Below are 27,980 nucleotides of genomic sequence, written 5' to 3' on the forward strand. Positions count from 1 at the left end.
GTAGAAACCTAATACAGGACAAGACTCACACTGGGTACAAATAAAAAGTAAGACACTTGCACGCTGTTCAAAGTGAAAGTGGAGTAGGGAAGACATTGGAGAGGAGTAGGAAAGAGGAAAGTGATGTAGGAGGATGAAGCTGGGACAAACAAAAACTGAATTTATCTTTGTACTTCGTCGGAAAGCATCCGAATGGAAACTCTGATGACTGTAGTCAAAATGTGGAACATGTCAATTTGTTTAGCTAAAATAATCAAGTCTATGACAAATGTTAAATATTGAGCAGTAACTCCGTGATTAAAAATATGGATTTTAACATTATTTTCAAAATCAGTATAAACAGTAGGTGACGCTGAAGCCTCGTCTTACCGTATTGCCTCGGCGTATTTTGAACAGAACGAGACGAGGAAGACGAATGGAGGAACCTGATTGGCTGTTGAAAGGGGCGTGTAGCAACGTCATCCTGGCAGCAGCAAGGAAGCAAGATGGCAGCGGTCACTAGGTGTTCCTTTACTTTGGTGAGACGTTTGGTAAGTGAAAGTGTCGGGCTAAATAAATGTTTTTATCTTTGTCTCTGTCAGGAAAATATGCTGATAAACGTCAACTGTCTCCACGGTAAGAGAAGCTGAGGATGTGAATTGTTGCTTAGCAGCAGGATGTTGAAAGCTAGTATGAGCTGAGGTGGTGAGAAGCTGCTGAGTGGAGGTGAGGCTTTAAATGCAGGAATCAGCCGCTTGCACCGATACACACACACACACACACACACACACACACACACATTGGGTTCATGATGCTAGGTTACAGTCTGTCGCACGGAGCACTGTGGTGCTTAATCTGCCAAAATCACCACCACAAACATATTTGCTTTGGGCTGAATGTGTTATGCGTTAGTTCCAGGAAAGTGCAGCAGCGTCGTAACGTCAAATGGCTTCAGGGACTGCACGCAGTCCAGCAGGAGTTCATGGTGCAGATAACAACAGTTGTGTGACAGCGTTGAGAAGCCACTTGTACTTTCGTTTTGGGTTTGTTAGGGACATTTCACTTTTCGCTATAACTTTTTTCACGTCTCCAAATATGCGTTTTCCGCTCTTCCAAACTTGTTGCTGACCCCCTGTTTGCGAGAGGACGCACTTCAAACCGTGCAAGAGACTATTCAGAGCGATAAAAGAAAGTCGCGTCATCAACATGTTTTGCAGCAACTTACAGCAAAAGAAACTGCAGAAATGTAGCAACATTCTTACATCGACAAAATACGAGCACCTCTGTCTCGTTTTTGAAGGATGGTGTGCTCGGGCGTTTGTGGAGAGGGTAGCATGATCTAAAGGATCTCAGCCTGAAAGACTGACTAGTGGCTTGATAACGTATTGTGAACCTCACAGGGGACATTATTTTAAGTACGAACCAGAGAGCTTTTCTTTGCTCTTAGCATTTTGAAATTTTATCCACAATGTTCCAACTTAGGATAAAATTTGGATACCATGGCAAGGTTTTCCATTTACCATCATTGGTAGTTGGTGCAGTTGACGCATTTCTTTAATAGCAACCAGCATGGCTTTTTTTTATATACAGCCAACTTGTGAACGCAGCATTAGACCCAGAATTAGAATCATATATTTATTGCCAAGTATAAGAACATACAAGGAATTTGTCACGGTATGTTGGTGCAAGAGGAAAAAATTAACAGTGAATAGCAAAGATAAAAGTCAAAAACAATAATAAATAAGGTATGTATACAAGATAAAATAAAATATAAAAAGTAAAGTGCAATAAGGTGCAATCAACACTGGTTCAGAGTTGAACATGAAACCACGTGGCAGCCCCTGATGCCTGGCACTGGGTGGCATGAGCTGTAGTTATAAAAAAGTTACGTGATAATTTTAAGAAGTTATTTACAGAATAATAGTTATGTACAGTGTAGTGCAGGATGATGGTAAAACTGCATCAGCTGGACACGTATATGCCATGACTGCTAGCTAGGTCACATTTTTTGCAGCAAGAGTAGGAAAGATAAAAGGGGGTGGGGGTGGCAGTGTCAGGATCTGTGGGTGTCTCTGGGCTTGTTACAGAAGTCCGCTGCTGTAGGCAAGAAGATGTTATTATGGCCTGAAGTTCTGGTTATAGACCTTAGCCTCTTGTCAGAGGGGTGTGTTTTGAAGAGATCGTGGCCTGGGTGGGAAGGGTCGGCCATGATCTTTCCTGCTCACCTCACTGTCTAAGAGGCGCACAGGTCCTGGAGGGATGGCAGGTTGCAGACAATCTCCCACTCAGCAGAGCTAATGATACGCTACAGTCTGCCCTTGTCCTTTGCAGTGGTAGCAATTCCCAGATAGTAATGGAGGAGGTGAAGATGGACTCGATGGTGGTGTAAAAGTACACCATCATTGGTTTTGGCAAGTTGAACTTTTTCAGCTGCTGCAGGAAGAACATCCTCTGCTGTTCTTTCTTGGTGATTAGCTCCCACTTGAGGTCCTGGGTGATGATGGTGCCCAAGAAGCAAAAGTATTCCACAGTGTTGACTGGGGAGCCACACAGGGTGATGAGGGTGGGTGGGGCTGGGTACTTTCCGAAGTCCAACACCATCTCCACTGTCTTTAGAGCATTGAGGTCCAAGTTGTTTTGGCCGCACTAGGACACCAGCTGGTCAATCTCCCACCTGTCTCACATTGACTCACTTAACCCACCTGGCTCACATTAATTAAGTTCGCTGATGCCGCAGTAAATGGTGATGAATTTCACGTGTTATCGCATGTTCACTGAGACAGGAGTAGCTGCAATCAGAAACCTGTGTAGTGCCAACCAATTTTCAGGGAAGTAAATCTTCAAAGCTCCAAAGGCTTGAATCACATGATATCCAAAATATGTCCTCTTCTTCTCAAAGTCCAACTTAGTTTCACAGAAAATTGAATGTGTTCATCTGGACACAACATTTATTGGGAGAAGTGTTTCATCACTATCTAAGTGACTTCTTCAGTCTGAACTGACTGCAGATACCTCCACCTTTGTAAACAGCACAGTTATATAACGAATGAACCAATGATCAGTTTCATGGGCAAATTTCTGTGACCATTAACTAGAGTTACAATGGCCATGTGTACTATTCACAGAGGATTGGGGAATCTGCAATCACAACATTGTCAAGTCAAGTCAAGTCAGTTCAAGTAAAGTCAAGTCAAGTCAAGTCAGTTATATTTGTATAGCCCAATATCAAAAATTACAAATTTGCCTCAGAGGGCTTTACAGTAACACAACATCATGTCCTTAGACCCTCACATCGGATAAAAGAAACCTCAGGGAGAGCAAAGGGGGGGGATCTCTCTCTGGACAATGTGCAACGATGTTGTGTTTACACAATTTACACAATACAACATTGAAAGAGGGTAACACAATTATAATTGAATTATAAGATATATGAAGAATATGATGAGGAGGATGCAAGCAGTGTCCAGACGCCACGGGAACAGCTCAAGACCCGAGCCACGCAGTCACCATCACCATGTTAAAAAAAAAGAGAGAGAGAGAGAGAGAAAGAAAACAATTAGTCACACATCTTAGTGAGAGGATATAACATTGAAACAGGATAACAAAATTATATGGATTTATGAGATATATAAAAAGAAAATGTGATGAGGGGGATGCCAAGCAGGCGAGTGCTGTGGCAAGGCAGTGACATCAGCTCTGAGAATGGATTTCCTTGCCAGCTCAGGACAATGAAGACTTCCAGAGCGTCTGATCACAGCCTCTTTCAGGATCTTCTGACGGGAAGAGGAGGTCATTACCCAGGATGAGAGCTGCTTCTTTTAACTTCACAGTGGGATGGCAAGCTGCCTGAACACTGCAGGCACTAGTTGTGGGGAAACTGCGGTGTTGGCATGCATCATTTTCATAGAGGAGTCTAGATTGGGGTGAGTCTGAACCACAGGAATATCAGCTGGTTGGATTGGAGTGTGGTCAGATAGGGTCACGTAGCAATTGGAGAGGCTTAGGCGAGGGGGTATGGCAGTGCCGTCCGAGTTTCTCTTGCAACCGTGGACCACCACTTCGGCCCAGGACAACTGGTGGTTAGGTGTCGAGCAGGAAGAAAGCCATGGATGGGCGGATGGGTTCCACAGAACTATGTCCTGGATGGTTGCACTGAGAGGGGCAATCCCTTTGGACTGCCCAGAAGCCACGTCCATGAAGCTGGTCAAAAGGGAGTCTTTCTTATGCAATTTGTTAGACAGCTGTCGAATATCCTCATTAAGGTCAGCGATCTTTCTGTTTGCTTTCTTGAGTAACACATAATCCTCACAGGGGAAAGTTAGCATAATTGTTTTGGTTAGTTTACCCATCAGGCTAAAAACAAGCCTAACCAAGCAAGTAGACGGGAAGGAAATTGTAATCAGCGGGAAGGAAATTGTAATCAATGGGAATGCAAGCCGAGATGTCTTGTAATACCAACAGAGCTGAGATAAAACGGTAAAAGACTAAGAAAACTCCAGGGGCATCCAGGTAGTGTAGCGGTCTATTCCGTTGACTACCAACATGGGGTTCGGCAGTTCAAGTCCCTGTGTTACTGCCAGCTTGGTCGGGCATCCCTACAGACACAATTGGGCGTGTCTGTGGGTGGGAAGCCGGATGTGGGTATGCGCACAATTGGGCGTGTCTGCGGGTGGGAAGCGAGATGTGGGTATGTGTCCTGGTTGCTGCACTAGCGCCTCCTCTGGTCTGTCGGGTCACCTGTTTGGGGGGAGGGGGAACTGGGGGGAATAGCATGATCCTCCCACGTGCTGTGTCCCCCTGGTGAAACTCCTCACTGCCAGGTGAAAAGAAGCAGCTGGCGACTCCACATGCATTGGAGGAAGCATGTGGTAGTCTGCAGCCCTCCCTGGATCAGCAGAGGGGGTGGAGCAATGACCAGGATGGCTCGGAAAAGTGGGGTAATTGGCCAAGTACAATTGGGGAGAAAAGGGGGGGGGACTAGTAAAACTCCTAAAATCAAATCAGATCAATGGGTTAAAATGTCAAAAAATAACTAAGAAGCAGCTAAACAATGCTAAATACAAGCCATTTGCGCTGAGGGTTGAATCCGTACAGTTCTCATTACATACAGCTCCAGCACTACAGAATCGGAGGCTTCAGTGCAGTCAAGTCAGTGCAGGAGTCGATGATCGAATAAAATCTATAAAATAATAGAGGCAAACCATAAAATCAATTAAAATAATCCAATGGTCCCATGGGGTTATTAAAAAAATGTAAAGTTAAAAGCAAGCAGAACAACAAACAAACAAACCATCAACTGGGAACCGGAAGTGGCTATGTAGGAGGATTAAATGCCCAACCAGGGAGAACACTTTAGATCACTGTTACACTACAACCAGTAGTGCCTATCACGCAGCCCCCGTGCTTCACAGGGACACTCTGACTATGTCTTGGCCCACACCTTATTCCTGCATACAGGCAGAAATTAAAACTGACGAAACCTGTTGTGAGGACATCTAAGAATTGGACCAGTGAAGCTATGGAGGATCTTCGCATGTCCATGGACTGCACTGACTGAAATGTTTTCAGGACTCCCACTAATTGTCTGGATGAGTACACTGAGGCTGTGACATCTTACATCAGCTTCTGTGAGGACAGATGTGTACCATCACACACTAGGGTTAGTTACAGCAATGACAAACCCTCGTTTACAGCTAAACTGAGACACCTAAGGTTAGAAGAGGAGGAAACGTTTAGGAGTGGGGTCAATGTCTAGTTTAGAGAGTCTAAATACAGGTTTAGCAAGGCTGTGAAACATGCTAAACAACTACTCTGAAAAACTTCAACAGCAGTTCTCAGGACAAAACAGCCCCTGTCTGGAAGGGCCTCAGACAGATCACCAACTACAAACCAAAAGCCACCCACTCCACTAATGACTTGTGCCTGGCCAACATCTGAATGAGTATTATTGTCGATTTTAAAGATAATCGGTCAGTCCTGACAGCATCCACCAGCTCCTCTTCTCCTGCCTCAGCAGGAGCCTAGGCTTCTCAACAACTTCCCACCTTGAAGGCCCCCCTCCTCCGCTTCTCCAATGAAAACTCTCCATCCTGGAGAGGGATGTTAACAGGCTGTTCAAGAGACAAAACCCCTGCAAAGTAGCTGGACCAGATTCTGTCTCTCCCTCCACCCTGAAGCACTTTGCCTATCAGCTGTCTCCGGTATTCACTTGCATTTTTAGCACCTCACTGAAGACATGCCGTATACCAGGCTGCTTCAAGACCTCCACCATCATCCCTGACCCCAAAAACACCAAGGCCCACAAGACTCGATGACTACAGACCCATTGTCCGGACCTCTGTGGTAACGAAGTCTTTTGAGCGCCTTGTATTGTCCCACCTTAAAACCATCACCAACCAACTACTGGACCCGCTGTAGTTCACCTACAGAGCTAACAGGTCAGTGGACGATGTAGTAAACATGACACTCCACTTCATCCTCCAGCAACTGGACTCTGCAGGAACCTATGCCAGGATCCTGTTTGTGGCTTTTAGCTCCACCTTCAACACCATAATCCCGGATCTCCTGCAGGACAAGCTCTCCCAACTGCGCGTGTCTGACTCCGCCTGTAAGCTGGTCACCGACTTCCTATCTGACAGCACTGGTTCCCTTCAAGGCTGTGTCCGTTCCCCTCTACTCTTCTCCCTGTATACAAACTGGATAACGACACCTCCAGTATACAGTACGTCAAGCTCCTGATGTTTGCAGACAACATCACTCTCATTGGGCTCATCTCTGGTGGGGATGAGTCCATCTACAGGTGGGAGATGGACCATCTAGTGTCCTGGTGTGACCAAAGCAACTTGGAGCTCAATGCTTTAACGTCAATGGAAATGGTTGTGAACTTAAGAAAGAACACCCCCCTACCCATCCACCCCCATCACTGTGTGTAGCTCCCCAGTCGAGACTGTGGAATCCTCATGCTTCCTAGGCACCATTATCACCCAGGACCTTAAGTGGGAGCTAAGTATCAGCTCCCTCATCCAAAAAGGCACAGCAAAGGTTGAACTTCTGCGGTAACTGAAAAAGTTCAACCTGCCAAAGCCAATGATGGGCAACTTTTGTACTGCCATCATTGAGTCCACCGTCATCTCCTCCATCACTATGAGGAATTTGACTCTGGTTTTGTGGATCTTTCAGTGTATTTAACAGAATAACGACACAACACAACAAACTTCAGATATATACACAAGGATTGACTTATGCTGGCGAAATCAGAGGTGATAAAGTGCAGTGGTGCAGAGAATATATCAGAGATGCTGAAATAGATGTTAGCAGGTTACTTACATACATGCCTGAGGTAGATGTATATGACAGAGCATACTGGTGTATGTACGATGTACAGTACAGTATATACACATGGTTGGATTTATTTGACAGTGTTAAGTGTGCATTTGAAAGACAGCCTGCAGAGAGAAATTGTTTTTGTATGTGGTTGTTTTGGGGTACAGTGCCCTGTAGCACCTACCAGAGGGGAGAATTGGAACAGGTTGTGACCAGGGTCTGATCGATCTGCAGTGATGTTGCCTTCCTGTTTCCTGAGTCTGGAGGTGTATAAGTCCTGAATGGAGGGCAGGTTGGCACCAATGATTTTCTCTGCAGACGTAACTGTCCATTGTAGTCTGTCCCTGTCCTGTTTGGTGGCCGATCCAAACCGGACAGTGATGGATGTGGAGAGAACAGACTGGATTATTGCAGTGTAGAACTGAATCAGCAGTTCCTGAGGCAGGTTGAATATCTTGAGCTGGCGGAGAAAGAACATCCTCTCCTGGGCCGTTTTGATGATTGTGTCTATGTTGGATGCCCACTTTAGGTCCTGGGAGATTGTGGAACTTAGAAATCTCTAGGTTTTCACCACAGACACCATGCTGTAGAGTACTGTTGAGGGGGGCAGTATTGGGGTACTCCTCCTGAAGTCCACTGTCATCTACACTGTTTTGAGCATATTCAGCTCCTGGTTGTTATGGCCACACCAGTGGGCCAGCTAATCAACCTCCCATCTATATGCAGACTCATCACCATCACAGATAAGGCCAATGATGGTTTTGTCATCTGCAAACTTAAGGAGTTTAACAGATGGGTTACCTGAGGTACAGTCATTTGTATAGAGGGAGAAAAGTAGAGGGGAGAGCACACATCCCTGGGGGGCACCAGTGCTGATTGTCTGGGTGCTGAATGTGGTTTTCCCCATCCTCACCAGCTGCCTCCTGTCTGTCAGGAAGTTTTGTTTTTGGACCCCCCCCCCCTCTTTTCTCCCCAATTGCACTTGGCCAATTACCTCACTCTTCTGAGCCGTCCGTCCCGGTCTCTGCTCCACCCCCTCTGCTGATCCGGGGAGGGCTGCAGACTACCACATGCCTCCTCCAATACATGTGGAGTCGCCAGTTGCTTCTTTTCATTTGACAGTGAGGAGTTTCTCCAGGGGGACATAACGTGTGGGAAGATCACACTGTTCTCCCCAGTCCCCCCCCCCCCTCCAAGCCGGCACCCCGACCAACCAGAGGAGGCACTAGTGTGGTGGAAATCTGAAAATAAGGAGTCTTGCAAGTTTCATAGATTAAAATTTTTTTTAATGAGCTTTCTGCAGAAAGGATCAGACACAGAATAGGTAGGCAATCTGCAAGGTCTGATGATGAGGGGTCGGAAAGTATATTCTTTATAGGTGATGCTGCAGGCAACCAGCTGATAAGCAGGATGCCTGTACCTGGCTGTTCCTGGAGTAGGCTGGTTAGAGTCGGTTTGAATCACGGCAGATGGTGTGTTATCTGTGTGCTTCAAGGACAGGTCAGTAACAAAAGATGTTTGTGCTGTACAGAGGGCCAGATAGACACATGGTGCCTGGGTGTGTTAGGTTACAGGATACATTAGTATAAGGATACATTAGGTTAAAGGATAACTGGTAAGTTTCTGTCACATTTCCCCCCTTTTTGTCATTTATGACAAACAAAAAAAGTATATATATTACACATGAATACAACTTCAAAAGTGTTAATTCACAAAGATTCAAAACACTTCATCATAAATTCATAGTAGAAAATAACAAAATGGTCAACAATGTGAAAGTAGAAAATGTGTTAAGCATATCAAAACAACGTGACAACATCATAACAACCCATAATCAATTGTGCCGAAGGTGGAGCCAAAAACTTATCCAATATAGGAAAAATTCCTCCACGGCCCCCCTTTTAATTACTTTCAATCAACAATAAATCACCTTAACAAGGCATCAAAGAAAACATAACAATGGTTATACATTCTGGGGAACATCTTACACCACACAGAACGACTGTGAGGCCTGTCTGTCAGTTGTAAGCCAAAGGAAATGCTTCAGCTGTACATCAAAAAAACTCCATATAAACTCAGCAGTCAGACAGAAGTCACAATCATCCCATATCCTCTCAAACCAAGCATCTCACTTCACTAGTGCAGCGACCAGGACACAAGTCCATGTCCGACTTCCCACCCACAGACACAGCCAATTGTGTCTGTAGGGATGCCTGTCCAAGCCGGAGGTAACATTGAGATTTGAACCGGAGATCTCTGTGTTGGAAGGCAATAGAATAGATCACCATGCCTCCTGAACACCCCCTGTCAGGAAGTACTTAATCCACTGGCAGATGGGGACTGGTACACTGAGCCGGGTGAGTCTGGAGTGGAGGATATCTGGGATGGTGCTGTGGAACGCAGAGCTGAATTCCGAAAACAGGACCCTTGCGTATGTCCCTGGGGAGTCAAGGATGGAGGATGTAGTGCAATACATGCACACACACTCACATGCATGAACGCAGTGCAATATATAGATCTGCGCTACTCTGCCTTCTGTACATGGACACATTGCATAAGCCCACACTACCCTATAAATAACACTTACTCTACAACAACTTCTATAAGTAAACTAATAGTTCTCATTTAACATTATGTATATACAATACTTGCCATATTCCCAGTGTTTCCACATTATTGCACCTATTTTTATATACTTGTATTTTTATTTTGTCTTGGTATATTTTATATGTATTACTCTTGTAACGTTAACCTTGCTGTTGCTGTTAATTTTTCCCTCATGCACCAACATAAGTCAAATTCCTTGTATGTTCTTGAACTACTTGGCAGTGAATATGATTCTGATTCTAGTAACAGTTCCATGTAGGGTTGTCGTGCTGGTTGTTGCTGCCAGTGGCATGAGGTCGGATGGTCAACAGCAGTTTTAATTTAAGACAGCTAATTCGCCGTGTCGGTACCAGTTTGTCATGAAGATAACTCCTATTCAGACCTTAAATGCCAAATAGTGATTAACATTTTCCCGAAAAATCTATCTTTAACCATGATCGTGATGTATCTCCCCCATCTTGCCGGGAATCCCAGGCTGTTAACATTATCGGTTTCGTGTAGCATGGATTGTAGTTTACGTGCGCTGTAGTTTAAAGATGGGTTTATTGAAGAATTATGCAACTTTCTCATAATTCCTACAGGACACAAATGAAAAAGCGTCGGATAATCTTCAGTATTTACCAAACAAAAAACCAGCTCTTTCAGCAGTGGAAAAACAGGAATAAAGGAATTTGTATGGTAGAATGAAACAAAAAAGATGCAAAGCATTATTCAAGGCGAGTAACAACACAAGTAGCCTGCAGTTGAAACCCCACCGTGCAGCAAATTCAAATACATACATGCACCATCTGATAGCAGAATGGAAAACCATCGTTTCTGACTTAATAATGCCAAACGTCAGTTTTATCATTTAAAATGTTCCAGCAGAAAGTTAATTCAGTAGCAATTAGGCCTACTAGAATAGATTCATATCCTTATCTTCAGCATGTCTTGAGTTGAGCAATTTGGTAAATATTGACACACAATTGTAAATATTGACACAGACACAATTGGCCATGTCTGCGGGCCGGAAGCCGGGTGTGAGTATGTGTCCTGTTGTCTGCACTAGCGCATCCTCTGGTTGGTCGGGGTGCCTGTTCAGGGGGGAGGGGGAACTGGTGGGAATAGCGTGATCGCCCTACATCACCCTGGTGAAACTCCTCCCTGTCAGGTGAAAGGAAGTGGCTGGCGACTTCACGTGTATCGGAGGAGGCATGTGGTCTGCAGCCTTCTCCGGATCGGTAGAGGGGGTGGAGCAGCAACTGGGACAGCTCAGAAGAGTGGGGCAATTGGCTGGATACAAATGGGCAGAAAAAGGGGAAAAATTCCACACAAAAAAAAACATCCATTCAGTCATCTTGTAAGAGCCAAGTTCAGGAACATGAAGTACAGCGCACCGTGTACAAATGAACTATTAGTAGTCATTTCTGTTTTCATAAGTCATGCTTTATGATGTCATACATTTTAGTGATTGGAGAAAAATATATCCCATAAAGTATAGTTGTCTAGACTGATACACAGCATCCAAACGCTGCCCCCGTCGGCAATGTAAACAGAAGAGGGGGAAGCGAGGCGGGCTACATGCTAAGCTAAGTAGCGCTCCCTTCAAAGATTCCCTCCCCTGCACCTTCCTGGCTAATGTCCGGTCGTTAGCTAACAAAATGGACGAGATAAGACTCAGGCTGTCCTCTCAGAAAAGGCTGCAGAACTGCTGTCTGCTGATGTTTACGGAGACTTGGCTCAACAGCAACTTAGCGACTCAGCAGTCGAGCTAGCGGGCCGCACAGCCTTCCGTGCCGACAGGACAGTGGACACCGGCAAGATCCGCGGAGGAGGTTTGAGTATTTATGTCAGTAACTCTTGGTGCAACAATATAAAGATCGCTGAAAGGCATTGCTCTGCTGATCTGGAGCTCCTTATGATTCAGTGCTGGCCTTTTTACCTGCCCAGGGAGCTAACGGCCATTACCATCACCGCTGTATACATCCCCCCACATGCTAATGCTAAGGTAGCACTTAAGCAGCTACAATGTGCCATCAGCAGGCAACAGACCAAACACCCGGACAATGCCTTTATCATAGGGGGTGACTTTAATCAGGCTAACCTCAGGGCTGTACTGCCCAAATCCCATCAGCATGTCTCCTGCCCCACTAGGGGACAAAACACCCTGGACCATCTCTATACAAACATTAAGGACTCATACAAAGCTATTCCCTGCCCTCATCTGGGGCATTCTGACCACCTCTACCTGTTCCTGGTCCCAGCCTACAAACCCCTAATAAAACGGGTCAAGCCAGCAGTAAAGACAGTCACTGTCTGGCCAGAAGGAGCAGTCTCTGAACTCCAGGACTGTGTTGACAACACAGACTGGAGTATTTTTGCACATTCAGCTACCCATGGCTCCCATACAGACATTAATGAACAGACATCTGCCATACTAGCCTACATTAACTTTTGCACTGAGAGTGTCACAACAAAAAAATCAATCTGCGCCTTTCCAAACCAGAAACCCTAGATGACCAGTGAGGTCCGGCAGCTGCTGAAAGTCCGGGATGCAGCGTTTGAGTCAGGTAACTGTGAGGCCTACAGCGCAGCCAGATCCAACCTCAAAAAGGGCATCGGAACAGCCAAACATAAATATGCCCTATGAATAGAGGACCACTTTCACAATAACTCCGATCCCCGGCGAATGTGGCAAGGCATTCAGTCTATCACAGACTACAAAAGCTCCAATAGTGGTCCCACTGTCCATGATGCCTCCCTGCCAGACAAGCTAAATCATTTCTATGCCCGCTTTGACAAGGACAATACTGACCCAGCCACAAAAATCCCCAGCCACCCAGAAAACCAGGTGCTCACTCTATCAGTTGCAGAGGTCAGAGAATCACTGCGCAGAGTGAACACACGGAAGGCTGCCGGACCGGTCGGCATACCGGGTCGGGTCCTCCGGGAATGTGTTGACGAGCTGGCTGAGGTCTTCACAACTATATTTAACCTCTCACCGTCCCAATCTGAAGTCCCGGCATGCTTTAAGACCACCTCTATCATTCCTGTCCCCAAGAAACCAACATCCATATGTCTGAATGACTACCGACCCATAGCACTCACCCCCATTGCCATGAAGTCCTTCGAGAGACTGATTCTGGCTCACATCAAAAACATCCCCCCCACCACATTTGACCCACATCAGTTTACCCACTGTCCCAAAAGGTCTACTGAGGATGCCATTGCCACTGCCCTGCCACCTTGAACTTAACAACACATACATCCGGATGCTGTTTATAGATTATAGCTCTGCCTTCAACACTATCATCCCCACCATACTAACCACCAAACTCCTCTCCCTTGGCCTCAACCCCTCCCTCTGTAACTAGACCCTGGACTTCCTGACCAACAGACCTCAGTCTTTGAGGTTAGGTGACCACACCTCCTCCACCCTGACCCTCAGCACAGGTGCCCCTCAAGGTTGGTTCTGAGCCCCCTCCTTTTCTCCCTCTTTACCCACGACTGCCTGCCAACTCATCCTTCAAATGTAATAGTTTGCAGATGACACCACAGTCATTGGCCGTATCACCAACAATGACGAGATGGCATACAGGGACGAGATTCATCACCTCACATCATGGTGTACTACCAACAATCTTGTCCTCAATGTGCAGAAGATGAAGGAGCTGATTGTGGTCTTCAGGAGGTCTAGAAGCTGCAGCCACTCCCCATACACATCAATGGGGTGGAAGTGGAGCGTGTTTCCAGCTTTAAATTCCTCGGAGTCCACATCAGCGAGGAAATTTCCTGGACATTAAACACGCAGGCCCTTGTGAAAAAGGCCCAACAACGCCTGTATTTACAAGGAGGCTGAGGAGTGCCCATCTACCCCCCAAAATTCTCACCAACTTCTACCACTGCACCATAGAGAGCATCCTGACCAGCTGCATCTCAGTGTGGTACGGCAACTGCACCTCAGTAGACCAGAAAGCTCTGCAGCGGATTGTCAAGGCGGCCCAGCATATCACCGGTACCCAGCTCCCAGCCATAAAAGACATTTATCACAAACGCTGCCTTCGAAGGGGTCTGAGCATCAGCAGAGATCCCACCCACCCCAACCATGGACTGTTCTCCCCCCTGCGCTCTGGGAGGCACTACAGGAGCCTCAGAGCCCGCACTACCAGGCTCAAAAACAGCTTCTTTCCACAAGCTGTTGCCCACTTGAACCTGGCCACCCACTGAATGTCTGTAGATATTTTTAAATATTTTGTACTCTTGCTCTTTTTTAACTTATTTTTAGTTTTTGGTCTTCATGTGTGTATATCTTATACTGTGTTTGCTGTGTTTGTCTGTGTCTGTCTTGCACTGTTTGGTGAAGCCACAGCCCTCATTTCATTTTTAACATGCACCTGCACATTGTTTTAATGACAATAAATTGAATTGCATTAAAATTAATACATATAATACAAATAATACATGTGGTCTTAATTATAGGGAAGCACTGTCACATGGTCAAAATAAGGTAAGAGGGGCCTCCAGGTAGAGTAAAATTTCTACGACTATGGCCGGACTCGATGAAGCAGCGATCATTGGCAACGCTGTCTTCGGGAGGGGGGCGGAGTCGGCTTGTGTTCGTCACGTGAATGCGTCTCTGTGTGTGTCGGAAAAACAGTGGTTCGGCTTGGATTCGCCTTGTCACGAAAGTGGGGAGGCGCTTTCCTTCGAGACTGCCGGCCGGAGAGACGCAGTTGGCGAACGCATGCAATACGAGGGTGGGTGTTTGAATTAAAATAGGGATCAATTGGCCACTAAATTGGGAGAAAAAAAGGGAAAAATCAGAAATAAATGTATAAAAGAAAAAAAAAAATTCTGGGCTGATCCATGAATGGCAACTTGAATTTTTTTCTAGTTTAAGGAACATCATCATGTCCTCTATCAGTGATGATGATAAAGGGAGTGGAGGGGACTATCAAAGAAGTAGTATCCTTCTGCAAGCAAGAAGAGAACTGAAAACAGTAATGTTTAGCTGCATCAATGTGAAGTTTTCAACTAAGCCTGGCACTCCAAAAATAGCTATCCCTACACCAGGTAGGACCTCCACTCCAGTGACTTAATTCAATTCAATTCAATTCAATTTATTGTCATTAAAAACAATGTGCAGGCACATGTTAAAAATGAAATGAAATGAAATGACATTATTTCAAAAAAGGAGGACCAGAAACTTAGGGCATGACCAGAGCATGTGTGTTAGGTCAGCTGGGGATTGTGCACAGTGGTCACATTTGTCGTCTACTTCATGGTAAAATTTTGAAAGTTTAAATTTAGAGGTGAATTCGAAGTAGAACTTTAAACTGGATTAGACTCAGACGGGAACAGGAGGAGGAGGAGTGGACACATCTGGTCGCCCTCCCCCTCCAGTCATCATCAAGCTCCTCCCACACCGCTTCCAGTGGGGGAAGATGGCTGCGCAAATTCGCGTTTGCAGCGGCCTAGTCCAGTGCCGGTGTTGGAAGATGGCAGTGTGAATTCACATTTGCGGCGGCCTCAACCAGTACCGTCCATGCAGTGTCTTTGTCCACATCTGCGTCTGTAAGTTTTGTCTTCATTTGATGGCTGGAAGAGCTGGCACTGGATCGGCTGGGAGAGCTTGGTCTGCTTCATCCGGTGGGCCCGGGGACCATGGCCGCTGCCTGGAGCTGCGCCCGAGGAGGAAACGCCGAGGATGTTCTAGCAGGACGTGGAAGCGGGTCGAGTTATGCTAACTACTAGCCCATGCAGAAGGGCGGTTCCGACATTCATCCTGGCTGGCGTTCGTTCCCTTGGACAGTGGTTTTTTTTTTTTTGGTTTAGTTTTGAGATATGTGTTAGTTTGGATATGTGTGTTCTTGTAGTTTTTGGATGTGTTTTTGTCTTTGTGTTGTACGGCTGTGATCTGGGGGAAATGGCATTTCATTTCATTTTATGTTTGCAAGTGCATGAAGTCAAATGACAAAGTATTCCTGATTCCTGATACCCAACTCTTTCTCCCAGGCACACTTAATATTGCTAAGAGTATGGTCTTTGAAGGATATAATTTGGTTATAGATCCGTGAGATAAGTCCTCTAGGCGTGAGAGAAGTTTCAAGGAGTGTGTCCATGCCAAATTTGAGTGGTAATATTGGAAATTGTGGGTTATAGGTTTTTAAGAATTGGCCTATTCAAAAATATCAAAAAGGGTTTGAGCCGGGCAGGTTAAATTTAGTGGATAGAGTCTCAAAGCTAGCAAAAGTACCATCAATATAAAGGTCACCAAAATATTTTAGTCCCCTTCTGTTCCACTCCCTAAAAATAGCATCCAGCTTTGCAGGGAGGAATAAATAATTATTACAAATACAAATAGACCCAGTAGGGAGAAATTTTGAAATTTAAAATGCTGATGCAATGGTGTCCAAATTTTAAGCGTGAATGTGACAATAGAGGTATGTCGGGAGGGCGATGACAGTAAGTGGGTGCAAACAAGAGCTCGAAGGCAAGACGAACAGGAGTCAGCCTCCATATGGCACCAGTCCATGTCTGGGTGATGTAGCCACAAAAAAAAGAAGATCTTTTGGATGTTTGATGCCCAATAATAAAACAGAGTTTGGAAAAGCTAAGCCCCCTTTTGACCTATTTCTCTGAAGCAGAGATTTATTTATGCGGGGAATGCAGCTCCTCCATATAAAGGTTGAGATCAAGCTGTCAACTGAGAGGAAAAAAGATTTGGACAGAGAAAGAGGCAAACAATAAAAAGATCAAGAAGTCGGGGCAAAACATTCATTTTCACACATTAAATTCTGGCAGTTCAAGCTAAAGGAATAACCTTCCATCTCTGTTGGTCTGATCTCACTGTTTCCTCTAGGGTTGTAAAATTCTCTTTGGAGATTTAAGGGAATGAGTGATTTTTATAACCAGGTATTTAAAATTAGTTTTAGAAAAATTAAAAACAAGTTCACCTTGGTTGATCATTAATGCAGAGTTGTTAACCGGAAAACACTCGCTCTTTGTGAAATTTAATTTATATCTAGCTTATTTTTTCAATAAATATAATATTTCTGGTACACAAGCAAAAGGGTTAATGTCAATAGGTCGCCTGCATATAAGGACAACCGATTTTCAATACCCCAATGATGAATGCCCTTAATCAATGGGGATGCTTTTAGAGCTATGGAGAGGGGTTCAATGGCTATAGTGAATAAAAGAGGCGACAAGGGGCAGCTTTAACGAGTTCCCTGTGAGAGGGGGAAGTATGGAGAAGATAGAATATTGGTACAGATGAAAGCCTGTGGAGAGGACTAGAGAAGGTGGACCATTGAGAAGAATTTTTCCCCAAAACCAAATTTTTTCAAGACAGCAAATAAATACCCCCATTCTACCCTGTTGAATGCTTTTTCTGCATCTAATGAGATAACTACCTCTGTGACATCTGATGGAGATGCAGATTGAATAACATTTAGGAGCCGACGTACATTAGAAAAAGAGTGGCAGCCCTTCATAAAACCTGTCTGGTCCTCTGAAATAATTTTCCACCAAAACAGTATCCAGTTGGCTTGCTAGCATTTTTGCCAGTATTTTAACATCCATGTTCAAAAGTGAAATAGGACAGTAGGAGGCACAGTTTGTAGGCTCCTTGCTGGGTTTTAGCAAAAGTGAGATTGATGCTTGGGTCAGTGTTGGAGGCAAAGAACCTATAGATATGCATCATCAAACATTTCCAAAAGAAGAGGTCTCACATAACGATGGAGGGAGAGAGTGAGCGCTGAATGATTTGCCAAAAATTTCTTCCAATACTGGGGAAAGAAGCATTGAAAATTTCTTATAAAATTGGGTTGGGAAACCATCTCGCCCCAGAGACTTGCCACTCTGCATGGTTCCAATTGCTTCCGTTATTTCAGTTTCAGAGATGGGCTCAACAAGTCTATCTTTAACATTCACATCAATGGAGTGGGGATCTCAAGTTTTGGGGAAAAAGAATCCACTAATGACTGATCTTCAGTGGGGTCAGAAGCATAACGTTTTGAATAAAAATTACAGAATGTATCCTTTATTTTGTCATGGTCAGTAGTGACTACACCTGGGGAGTATGAATTTCTGCTATGGTTTGACGAGCTGATAGGGGTAGTGCAAGTACAAGGAGATGCAGCGTAAAGCGAAGACAGAGGTGACAAAGGCAAAGGAAAAGGTGTATGGTGAGTTGTATGAGAGGTTAAACCCTAAGGCAGGAGAAAAGGACTTGTACCAATTGGCTAGACAGACGAACTGAGATGGGAAGGATGTGCAGCAAGTTAGGACGATCAAGGATAGAGATGGAAATGTGCTGACAAGCGAGAAGAGTGTGCTGAGAAGGTGGAAGGAGTACTTTGAGGGGCTGATGAATGAAGAAAATTAGAGACAGAAGGTTGGATGATGGGGGATAGTGAAGTGCATTGGATTAGCGAGGAAGAAGTGAGGGCAGCTATGAAGAGGATGAAGAGTGGAAAAGCAGTTGGTCCTGCTGACATATCTGTGGAGGCCTGGAGGTGTTTAGGAGAGATGGCAGTGGAGTTTTTAACTAGATTGTTTAACACAATCTTGGAAAGTGAGAGGATACCTAGAAATAGAGAAGAAGCATACTGGTACCGATTTTCGAGATCAGGGGTGATGTGCAGAACTGTAGCAACTACAGAGGTATAAAGTTGATCAGCCACAGCAGGAAGATATTGGAAAGAGTAATAGAAGCTAGGTTAAGAGGAGAGGTGATGATCAGTGAGCAGCAGTATGGTTTCATGCCATGAGAGAGCACCACAGATGTGATGTTTGCTTTGAGAATGTTGATGGAGAAGTATAGAGAAGGACAGAAGGAGTTACATTGTGTCTTTGTAGATTTAGAGAAAGCATATGACAGGGTGCCAAGAGAGGTGGTGTGGTATTGTATGAGGAAGTCGGGAGTTACAGAGATGTAAGAATGGTGCAGCATATGTATGTATGAGGGAAGTGTGACAATGATGAGGTGTGTGGTTGGAATGACAGATGGGTTCAAGGTGGAGGTGGGATTACATCATGGATTGGCTCTGAGCCCTTTCTTGTTTGCAATGGTGATGGACAGGTTGACGGACAAGATCAGACAGGAGTCTCCGTGGACAATGATGTTTACGGATGACATTGTGATCTGTAGCAAGAGTAGGGTGCAGGTTGAGGAGAGCCTGGAGAGGTGGCGGTATGCACTGGAGAGAAGAGGAATGAAAGTCAGTGGGAGCAAGACGGAATACCTATGCGTGAATGAGAGGGAGGACAGCAGAATGGTGAGGATGAAAGGAGTAGAGGTGACGAAGGCATATGAGTTTAAATACTTGGGGACAACCGTCCAAAGTAACAGGGAGTGCAGAAGAGAGGTGAAGAGTGCAGGCAGGGTGGAGTGGGTGGAGAAGGGTGTCAGGAGTGATTTGTGACAGAAGGGTACCAGCAAGAGTTAAAGGGAAGGTTTACAAGATGGTAGTGAGACCAGCTATGTTATATGGTTTGGAGACAGTGGCACTGACGAAAAGACAGAGGGTGGAGCTGTGTAGCTAAGAGCAGTGGGTTGCCGTCGTCATGCTGTGCCCGGGGACCAACTCCAGTTCTTCTCCCATTGTCTTGGTCAAGGGCACAGACAGGCATATTAGCCCTAACATGCATGTTTCTTTTTGATGGTGGAGGAAACCGGAGCAACTAGAGAAAACCCACCGCAGACACAGGGAGAACATGCAAACTCCACACAGAGGACAACCTGGGATGACCCCCAAGGTTGGACACAGTCCTGGGGTACGAACCCAGGACCTTCTTGCTGTGAGGTGACAGTGCTAACCACTGGGCCACCATGCGCCCTGATTACACAGAAATGTGATGAAAGCTTCATCATAAAGTAGGAGAGAGTTAAAGTGCCATGGTCGGCGAGATAAGGATTGGTTTGGTAAAGTTAGCTCAAGAGTCAATGTGGCGTGGTCTGAGATTACGACAGCCCAATAACTGTATTTTTGAACTGATGAGAGTAGTTTATTGTTAAGCTGCAGACTCTTACTGGAGACTCATCCCAACAGGGGTTTGAAACCCCAATCTCTGACGGGAAAGCCAGCGTTCTTACCTACTGAGCTATATAGTTGCTGGGATTTGTACCAATTGGCTGGACAGAGGAAGCAAGCTGGGAAGTATGTGCAGCAGGTTAGGGTGATGAAGGACAGGGATGGAAATGTGCTGACAAGCAAGGAGAGTGTTTTCAGAAGGTGGAAGGAGTACTTTGAGGGGCTGATAAATGACGAAAAAAAGAGAGAGCAAGAGAGAAGGTTGGATGATGCTGGGATAGTGAAGTAATGAGTACAGAAGAGAAGTGAAGGAAGAGAGTGCAGGCAGGGTGGAGTGGGTGGAGAAGAGTGTCAGGAGTGATTTGTGACAGAAGGGTACCAGCAAGAGTGAAAGGGAAGGTTTACAAGATGGTAGTCTCCAAACCATACAACATGGTTTGTTGTATGGTTTGGAGGTTTGTTGTATGGTCTGTCTCCAAACCATACAACATAACAACCAGCTATGTTGTATGGTTTGGAGAAGGTGGCAATGATAAAAAGCCAGGAGATGGAGCTGGAGGTGGTAGAGTTGAAGATGCTAAGTGTTTCATTGGGAGTGATGAAGAAGGACAGGATTAGGAACGAGTATATTAGAGGGACAGCTCAGGTTGGATGGTTTGGAGACAGCAAGAGAGGTGTGATTGAGAGGGCATTGGCGTGTGCAGAGGAGAGATGCTGGGTATATTAAGAGAAGGATGCATGCTGGATGCTGAATATGGAGCTGCCAGGCAAGAGGAATAGAGAAAGGCCAAAGAGGAGATTTATGGATTTGATGAGGGAAGACAATATTCAAGAGATTCAAGATTCAAGATTGTTTATTTGTTACGTCTCATTATACAAGTACAAGAGAGTAAAATTATTGTGTTTCAGCTCCTCAACACTGCAGCAACAATAGTAACAAAATAACAACAAAACAGAACAAAAAAGCAGTAATAATAATAAATAGTGTGCCTTGTATGTAAGGTGCTCTGTGTGTGTGTGTGTGTGTGTGTGTGTGTGTGTGTGTGTGTGTGTGTTTGTATTTGTTTGTATATATTTGTGTGTTTGTGTATGCCAAGCTACTATGTCTGTGTGTGTTTGTGTGTAAACTGATGATCCGCTGAAGACCACAGGTCAGTACCGTCAGTCCAGCACCAGTCTTTAGTGTCTTTTAATGTTCTTTGTTCAAAAGCCTGGTTGCTTGGTGGAAAAAGCTGTTTCGGAGCCTACTGGTCCGTGCTTTGAGGCTGCGGTACCGCTTGCCTGATGGTAGCAGCTGGAACAGTCCGTAGTTTGGGTGGCAGGGGTCTTTGATAATCCTACGGGCTCTGCTGACACAACAGCCATTGTATATGTCCTGGATGGAGGGAATCTCGTATCCGCTGATGTCCTGGGCCGTCGGCACAAACCTCTGCAGTGGTTTGCGGTTGTGGGCAGTACAGTTCCCATGTCAGGAGGTGATGCATCCAGTCAGGATGCTCTCAGTTGTGCCTCTGTAGAAGGCCCGTAGAATCTTGGGCCCCATGCCGAACTTCTTCAGTCGCCTGAGGTGAAAGAGGCTTTGCTATGTCTTTTTCACCACATGGCTGGTGTGTTCATCCCAGGTGAGGTCCTCAGTAATGTGGACACCAAGGAACTTGAAGCTCTTGACTCTCTCTTCAGCAGTCCCATTGATGGTGATGGGGTCCAGCCTCCCTCTTCTCCTCCTGTAGTCCACAATCAGCTCCTTGGTTTTGTTGACATTGAGAGAGAGGTTATTCTCCTGGCACCACTTTGTTAGGTTGTTGATCTCTCTCCTGTATGCCTCTTCTGTATACAGAAGAAGATGCAGAGGACAGGAAGAGAAGGGAACAGATGATCCACTGTGGTGACCCCTAATGGGAGCAGCCAAAGGAAAGGAAGTCTTATAATTCTACAATAAGCCCATTTGTAAACTCTACAGCCACGTTACACATAACTAAATTTTTATAGCCTGAGATTTCTGCGAAGACCGGGAAAGGAGTATTTTAATCCCAGGTTTGCAAATGGGGAATTTTTTGAGAAAATGTTAATCACTAGTTGGCATTAAAGGTCTGAATATATAAACTTTTTCTATTACAATACAAAACAGTATTAACATTCATCCATCCATTATCCAAGCCACTTATCCCAATCGGGGTTGCTGGGATGCTGGAGCCTATCCCAGTCATTGGGCAGCAGGCTGGGAGACACCCTGTACAGGCCGCCAGGCCATCGCAGGGCTGACACACACACACACACACACACACACACACACACACACACACACACACACACCTAGGGACAATTTAGCACGGCCTATTCACCTGACCTACATGTCTGGACTGTGGGAGGAAACCGGAGCCCCCGGAGGAAACCCACGCAGACATGGGGAGAACATGCAAACTCCACACAGAGAATGACCCGGGACGACCCCCAAGGTTGGACTACCCCTGGGCTCGAACCCAGGACCTTCTTGCTGTGAGGTGACCGCGCTAACCACTGCGCCACTGTGCTGCCCCAGTATTAACAGTCTGGAGTAAATAACATGGATCCTTGCGCCACAGGTAACATCAACAACTGCAAAAAGCCTGTTACACCCGACTTTAAGGCTTGGCAAAAATGTTGTCATGTTACCAGTGTTGAATTCCAAGTATTGGTATCTGCACCTGTACTGGAAAATTCTCACTGATATCCAGCCCCAGCCAGTAGTGATAGTAACTAAGGGTCTGGCGTGTAGTGATTGGAAGGTTTTATCATGGTCAGGATTTCTACGAAGGAGGAGCATTTAAGTCTTCCTGAGTTTTGAGTCTGAGATGCTGGGCAGATCCATCTGGACTTGTTAGAAAACGAACAGAGGTGAAACTGTCAGGCTATTGTGATGACAGTGTAGTGAAAAAGGAGTGTCTGGGACTCAGGACACCTCACATGTGTGCACAGTAGACAGTTACACAACTCTGCCTGCTTCTTGAGGTATGACAGTTTGAAGGCAAACCATGGGAAAGGGGACCCAAAGCGCGCGATATGTCGAGGAGCATGAAGACTAATGAAACAGTGAGAATATTAGTCTCAGTGGGATGGGTGGTCTTGGGTCGGGCTGTGAGTGAAAGTGTTGAGTTCTCAACAGTGTCTCAATAGTGTAAAAGTATTCCACCAGCTTTAAGAGCACAAATGTTACAAAAGCACGGTAACTAGGGTTTAATTCAAAACTGTCACTGTGTATACTCAAACTGTGTGTGTGTGTGTGTGTGTGTGTGTGTGTGTGTGTGTGTGTGTGTGTGTGTGTGTGTGTGTGTGTGTTTTATTGCAGCTCTCTCATCAATACAAACGACGATGTTTCAGGGCTCAAAACTTCAGAACCAGTAAAACCCTTCCACTCCATACCTTCCTGCCTCCACTGCACAATGCCAAGTTCCTCCATACGTCCTGTGGTATGACTGCTCAATCTAACTGTATCATAGCAAGGGTACAATTAAGTTCCTCCATGTGTCCTATGGTATGACTGCTCCATCTAACTGTATCATAGCAAGGGTACAATTAAGTTCCTCCATGTGTCCTGTGGTATGACTGCTCCATCTATCTATCATAGCCAAGGGTACAATGAAATCTATTTCAATTATTCTCACTTGCTTTTTTTCCTTCCTGTTATCTGGTTTTATGTTTCTTAGATTCTAGGTATGATACTATCTGAATACTAATTATTGATAAATGACATGTTTTTTACCCTCCAGCCAGGCATGGACCAATCCTTCAGTTTAAGCTGTCAGATATAGGAGAGGGCATCATGGAGGTGACGGTGAAGGAGTGGTACGTAGCCATAATAACTGTTGATGCACCATTTGTTTGGTCAGTAATGTACTCCTGGCTCCAGTATAGATGGCATGCTTCCAGCATAGTCAAGTCAAGTCAAACTTTACTTGTATAGCACATTTCACACACAGGGCAACACAGTGTGCTTTACATAAAGTAACAATACAATCGTAACACAATCATAAAAGTGCAAATGCAGGGAGCACCCTGGTGGCTCACCTGGTAGAGTGGTACCACATAAGGCTGAGTCCTTACCACAGCAGCCTGGGTTTGAATCCGGCCCAGGCCCTTTGCTGCATGTCATCCTCTGTCTCTCTTGACGATCACTGTCAAATAAAAAGACACAAAATGGCAACAACAAAAAAAGTCTTAAAAAAAAGTGCAAATACATAAAATAAATATGCATATCAACAGGTGTTAGTGCAGTTATACAGCAATTGGTGCAGAATATACAAATATCAAAATATCCCAAGGACTTCGCCATGGGCTGTTGTGAAAAGTAAGGTTTTTACCCTAATTTTAAAAGTGTTCAGTGTGGGGGCCTCTCTCAGGTCCTCAGGCAGAGCATTCTGTCTACTTGGGGCATAAATACAAAAGGCAGCTGCCCCTGCTTTAGAGTTAGTACAAGGGCTTGTTAGAAGACCACTGATGTTGGACCTGAGAGTTCTTTCTGGTTTGTATCTGATTAGCATGTCTTTTGTATACTGAGGTGCAAGGCTGTTTAGAGCGTTGTGTACAAGTAACACAATTTTAAAATCGATTTTAGGACATGCATTTCCGGTGACACAGTGATGGAAACAGCAGCGTAGTTGGATTGCACACTTGGAAAATCACTTAAAAACTTGTGATGGCCTTGTGATGGCCTGGTGGCCTGTCCAGGGTGTCTCCCCGCTTGCCGCTGGGATAGGCTCCAGCATATCCGCGACCCTGAGACCAGGATAAGCGGTTCAGATAGTGGATGGATGGATGGATGGACATACGTATCAGACTATAAAACAGATGACTGAAAATCTGAAGTGATGATGCTCTCAGGTGACTGGCCTACACAACTAGATGAAAGCATTAAATTCCACTGGTCCAACAAGGGTTTTAGATACTTTGGAATTAATATCACCCCATGTATCATAAAATTATGAGGGAGATGAAAGCAGACCTCCAAAGATGGGAGATTCTTCCCCTATCCCTGATTGGAAGAGTGGAAGCTATTAGAATGAATATTTTGCCGTGCAGCGCCCGGGAACCAACTCCAGTTCGTTTTGCCATGCCTCGAACAGGGGCACATATAAACCCTAACATGCATGTCTTTCTAATGGTGGGGGAAACAGGAGCACCCGGAGAAAATCCACCGCACACACATGGGGAGAACATGCAAACTCCACACAGAGGACGACCTGGGATGACCCCCCCAAGGTTGGACAACCCCAGGGTTCGAACCCAGGACCTTCTTGCTTTGAGGCATCAGCGTTAACCACTGGGCCACCGTGCTGCCTTGATTCTTCCTCTATCCCTGATTGGAAGAGTGGAAGCTATTAGAATTAATATTTTGCCTAGACTTCTTTTTTTATTTCAACCTCTACCGATAGAAGTACCTATAGCTAAACGCAAACTCTTGGACAAGCTTTTCTCTAAAGTCATGTGGCAAAATAAGAAACCAAGAATTAGACTAAAAACATTGTTGAATACCAGACATAAAGGGAGTCTTAATTTACCCCACCTCAAACACTACTACTGGGCAGCACAATTAAGAACACTGGATAACAGAAGAGTAATAAATATGGGGCGTCCAGGTAGCGTGGCGGTCTATTCCGTTGCCTACCAACATGGGATTGCTGGTTCGAATCCCCGTGTTACCGCCGGCTTGGACAGGCGTCGCTGCAGACACAATTGGCTGTGTCTGGGAAGCTGAATGTGGGTATGTGTCCTAGTTGCAGCATTAGCGCCTCCTCTGGTCGGTCGGTCGGGGAGCCTGTTCAGGTGGGAGGGGGAACTGGGGGGAATAGCGTGATCCTCCCATGCACTACATCCCCCTGGTGAAACTCCTCACTGTCCGGTGAAAAGAAGCGGCTGGCGACTCCACATGTATCGGAGGCAGTGTTGTAGTACTCGAGTCCAGAATTCGGACTCGAGTCCGACTGGAGTCCTGATTTTCAGGACTCATGACTCGACTTGGACTTGAGCACTGACTCGGACTTGGACTTGGACTCGAGCATTGACTGCATTTGGACTCGGAAGTTGGAGATGAGGACTCGGACTTGTTAATTGATAAAGACTGTTTTTTGTTTGTTAGTTTTTTGTAATAGGCCCTAATAATTTGGCACAAGATATTGATAGCTATATTAATACTGTAACATTATTCAATTTCATACAAGGGCAGGCACGTGTATTCCACCTACATGCGGATTCACGTGCATACCCTCATGTTCAGTAACAGTTAGTGCTAAGATGCCTGTAAAGAGACGCCCCGAATTGTGCGCTTTGCTTACATGGAAATGATGACAACTGTCATTTTTGTTTAATGTAGACCTTTTTTGTTTGTATGTCAGCTTTTTTACGGTGATGGAGTGGAGCACTGGAGCCCATCTTGGAACTCGACTCAGACTCAACCTTGATGACTCGGACTCAAATTCAGGTAATGTGGACTTGACTCGGACTCGACTTGGACTCTTCTATGGGGACTCGGACTTGGACTCGAACACTGGGTACTCGAGACTCGACTCGGACTTGAGATTTAGTGACTCGACTACAACACTGATCGGAGGAGTCATGTGGTAGTCTGCAGCCCTCCCCGGATCGGCAGAGGAGGGTGGAGCACCGACCGGGACCACTCGGAAGAGTGGAGTAATTGGCCAAATACAATTGGAAGAAAAAAAGGGGGAGGGGGGAATCCAAAAAAAAAAATACAACAATCCTGTATAGAGGGGTCTACAAACTATATTATAAAAAGGTTAACAGTAATTTAAATGCAAAATCTGGTTAATAAGCTATAATGTCCGTGGCTTAAACCACCCAATAAAGAGGAAAAAAATACTTGACCAACTGAAAAACCTTAACTGTTCAGTAGCATTACTACAAGAAACACATTGAGAGGAAAAGGGGCATGCAAAACTAAGAAGGGAGTGGATGGAGAAGGTGTTCAGTGCCTCTCATGGTAAAAAAAAAAAAGAGGAGTCACCATCCTACTGCATAAGACTTTTTGTGTTTCTTTAGAAAAAATAATTCAAGATAGAATGGGAAGACATATCATGATCATTAGCACAATAGACGGCGTATATGTATCCATTACAAATACATATGCACCAAATGAAGATGACCTTTCTTTTTACAGTAGCATTGCAAACTTAACTGCTAGCAATGCAAAGGGAATGATAATTTTAGGAGGGGACTTTAATGCAATAATGAATGGAAAACAAGATAAGAACCCAGCAGACCTAGGACTTCAATCAAGTAAAACAAAAATGCTAAATGGAATGCTAACTGAATTAGGTTCAACAGATACAGTTGCAATCAAAATTATTCAACCCCCACTGCAATTTAGGTTTATTGGCAAAATTTACAAACTTTCAGCTGTTTGCAATAAACAGATCAAACAACAATTTAAATAGCTCAACACAACTAATATTACAAGTAGTTTCTCCAAATTCAACACAAAATGCCACTTTTAATGACTACTGCAGTCTCACAATTATTCAACCCCTTCATGACAAGCCTCTTTAGTACTTAGTAGAGCACCCTTTTGCTGTTATGACCTGCTGCAAACATGCTGCATAGCCAGACACCAGCTTCTGGCAGCCTTCCTGAGGAATCTTAGCCCATTCCTCATGGGCTATGGCATCCAGTTCATTAATATTCTTGGGTTTGCGTGCTGCAACTGCCTTCTTCAAATACCACCAGAAACGTTCTATGGGGTTCAAGTCAGGTGACTGTGACAGCCACTCTAGAATCTTCCAGGACTTTTCTGAAACCAAGCCTTGGTGGACTTTGAGGTATGCTTGGGATCATTGCCCTGTTGGAAGGTCCAATGACGCCCAAGCTTCAGCTTCCTCACAGACAGCATGACGTTTTCTCCTAGGATTTCCTGGTACTTGATTGAATCCATCTTGCCCTCCACACGCTGCAGGTTTCCAGTGCTAGAGGAAGCAAAGCAACCCCAGAGCATCACCGAGCCACCGCCATGCTTCACTGTAGACAGGGTGTTCTTTTCAGCGTATACTTCATTCTTCCTCCTCCAGA

The 27,980-nt window shown here is 45.1% G+C and overlaps 1 protein-coding gene across 3 annotated transcripts in view; it reads left to right on the top strand.

Annotated features, from left to right (window-relative positions):
- The first annotated feature begins 457 nt into the window (after positions 1-457).
- The window catches only part of dbt (dihydrolipoamide branched chain transacylase E2), a 78,739-nt gene continuing 51,216 nt past the window's right edge, over positions 458-27,980 (top strand). For 2 of the 3 annotated variants that reach the window (XM_056277529.1, XM_056277530.1), the window contains exons 1-3: positions 458-530; positions 23,251-23,371; positions 23,672-23,747. In XM_056277529.1, the coding sequence (XP_056133504.1) occupies positions 486-530; positions 23,251-23,371; positions 23,672-23,747 (242 nt within the window). In that variant the 5' untranslated portion in view covers positions 458-485. Of the gene's footprint in view, positions 531-23,250; positions 23,372-23,671; positions 23,748-27,980 lie in introns of those variants that run through there. The other variant, XM_056277531.1, reaches the window with a different exon arrangement.

The sequence above is a fragment of the Lampris incognitus genome, chromosome 3 (assembly GCF_029633865.1).
Source record: "Lampris incognitus isolate fLamInc1 chromosome 3, fLamInc1.hap2, whole genome shotgun sequence".
Classification (NCBI taxonomy): domain Eukaryota; kingdom Metazoa; phylum Chordata; class Actinopteri; order Lampriformes; family Lampridae; genus Lampris; species Lampris incognitus.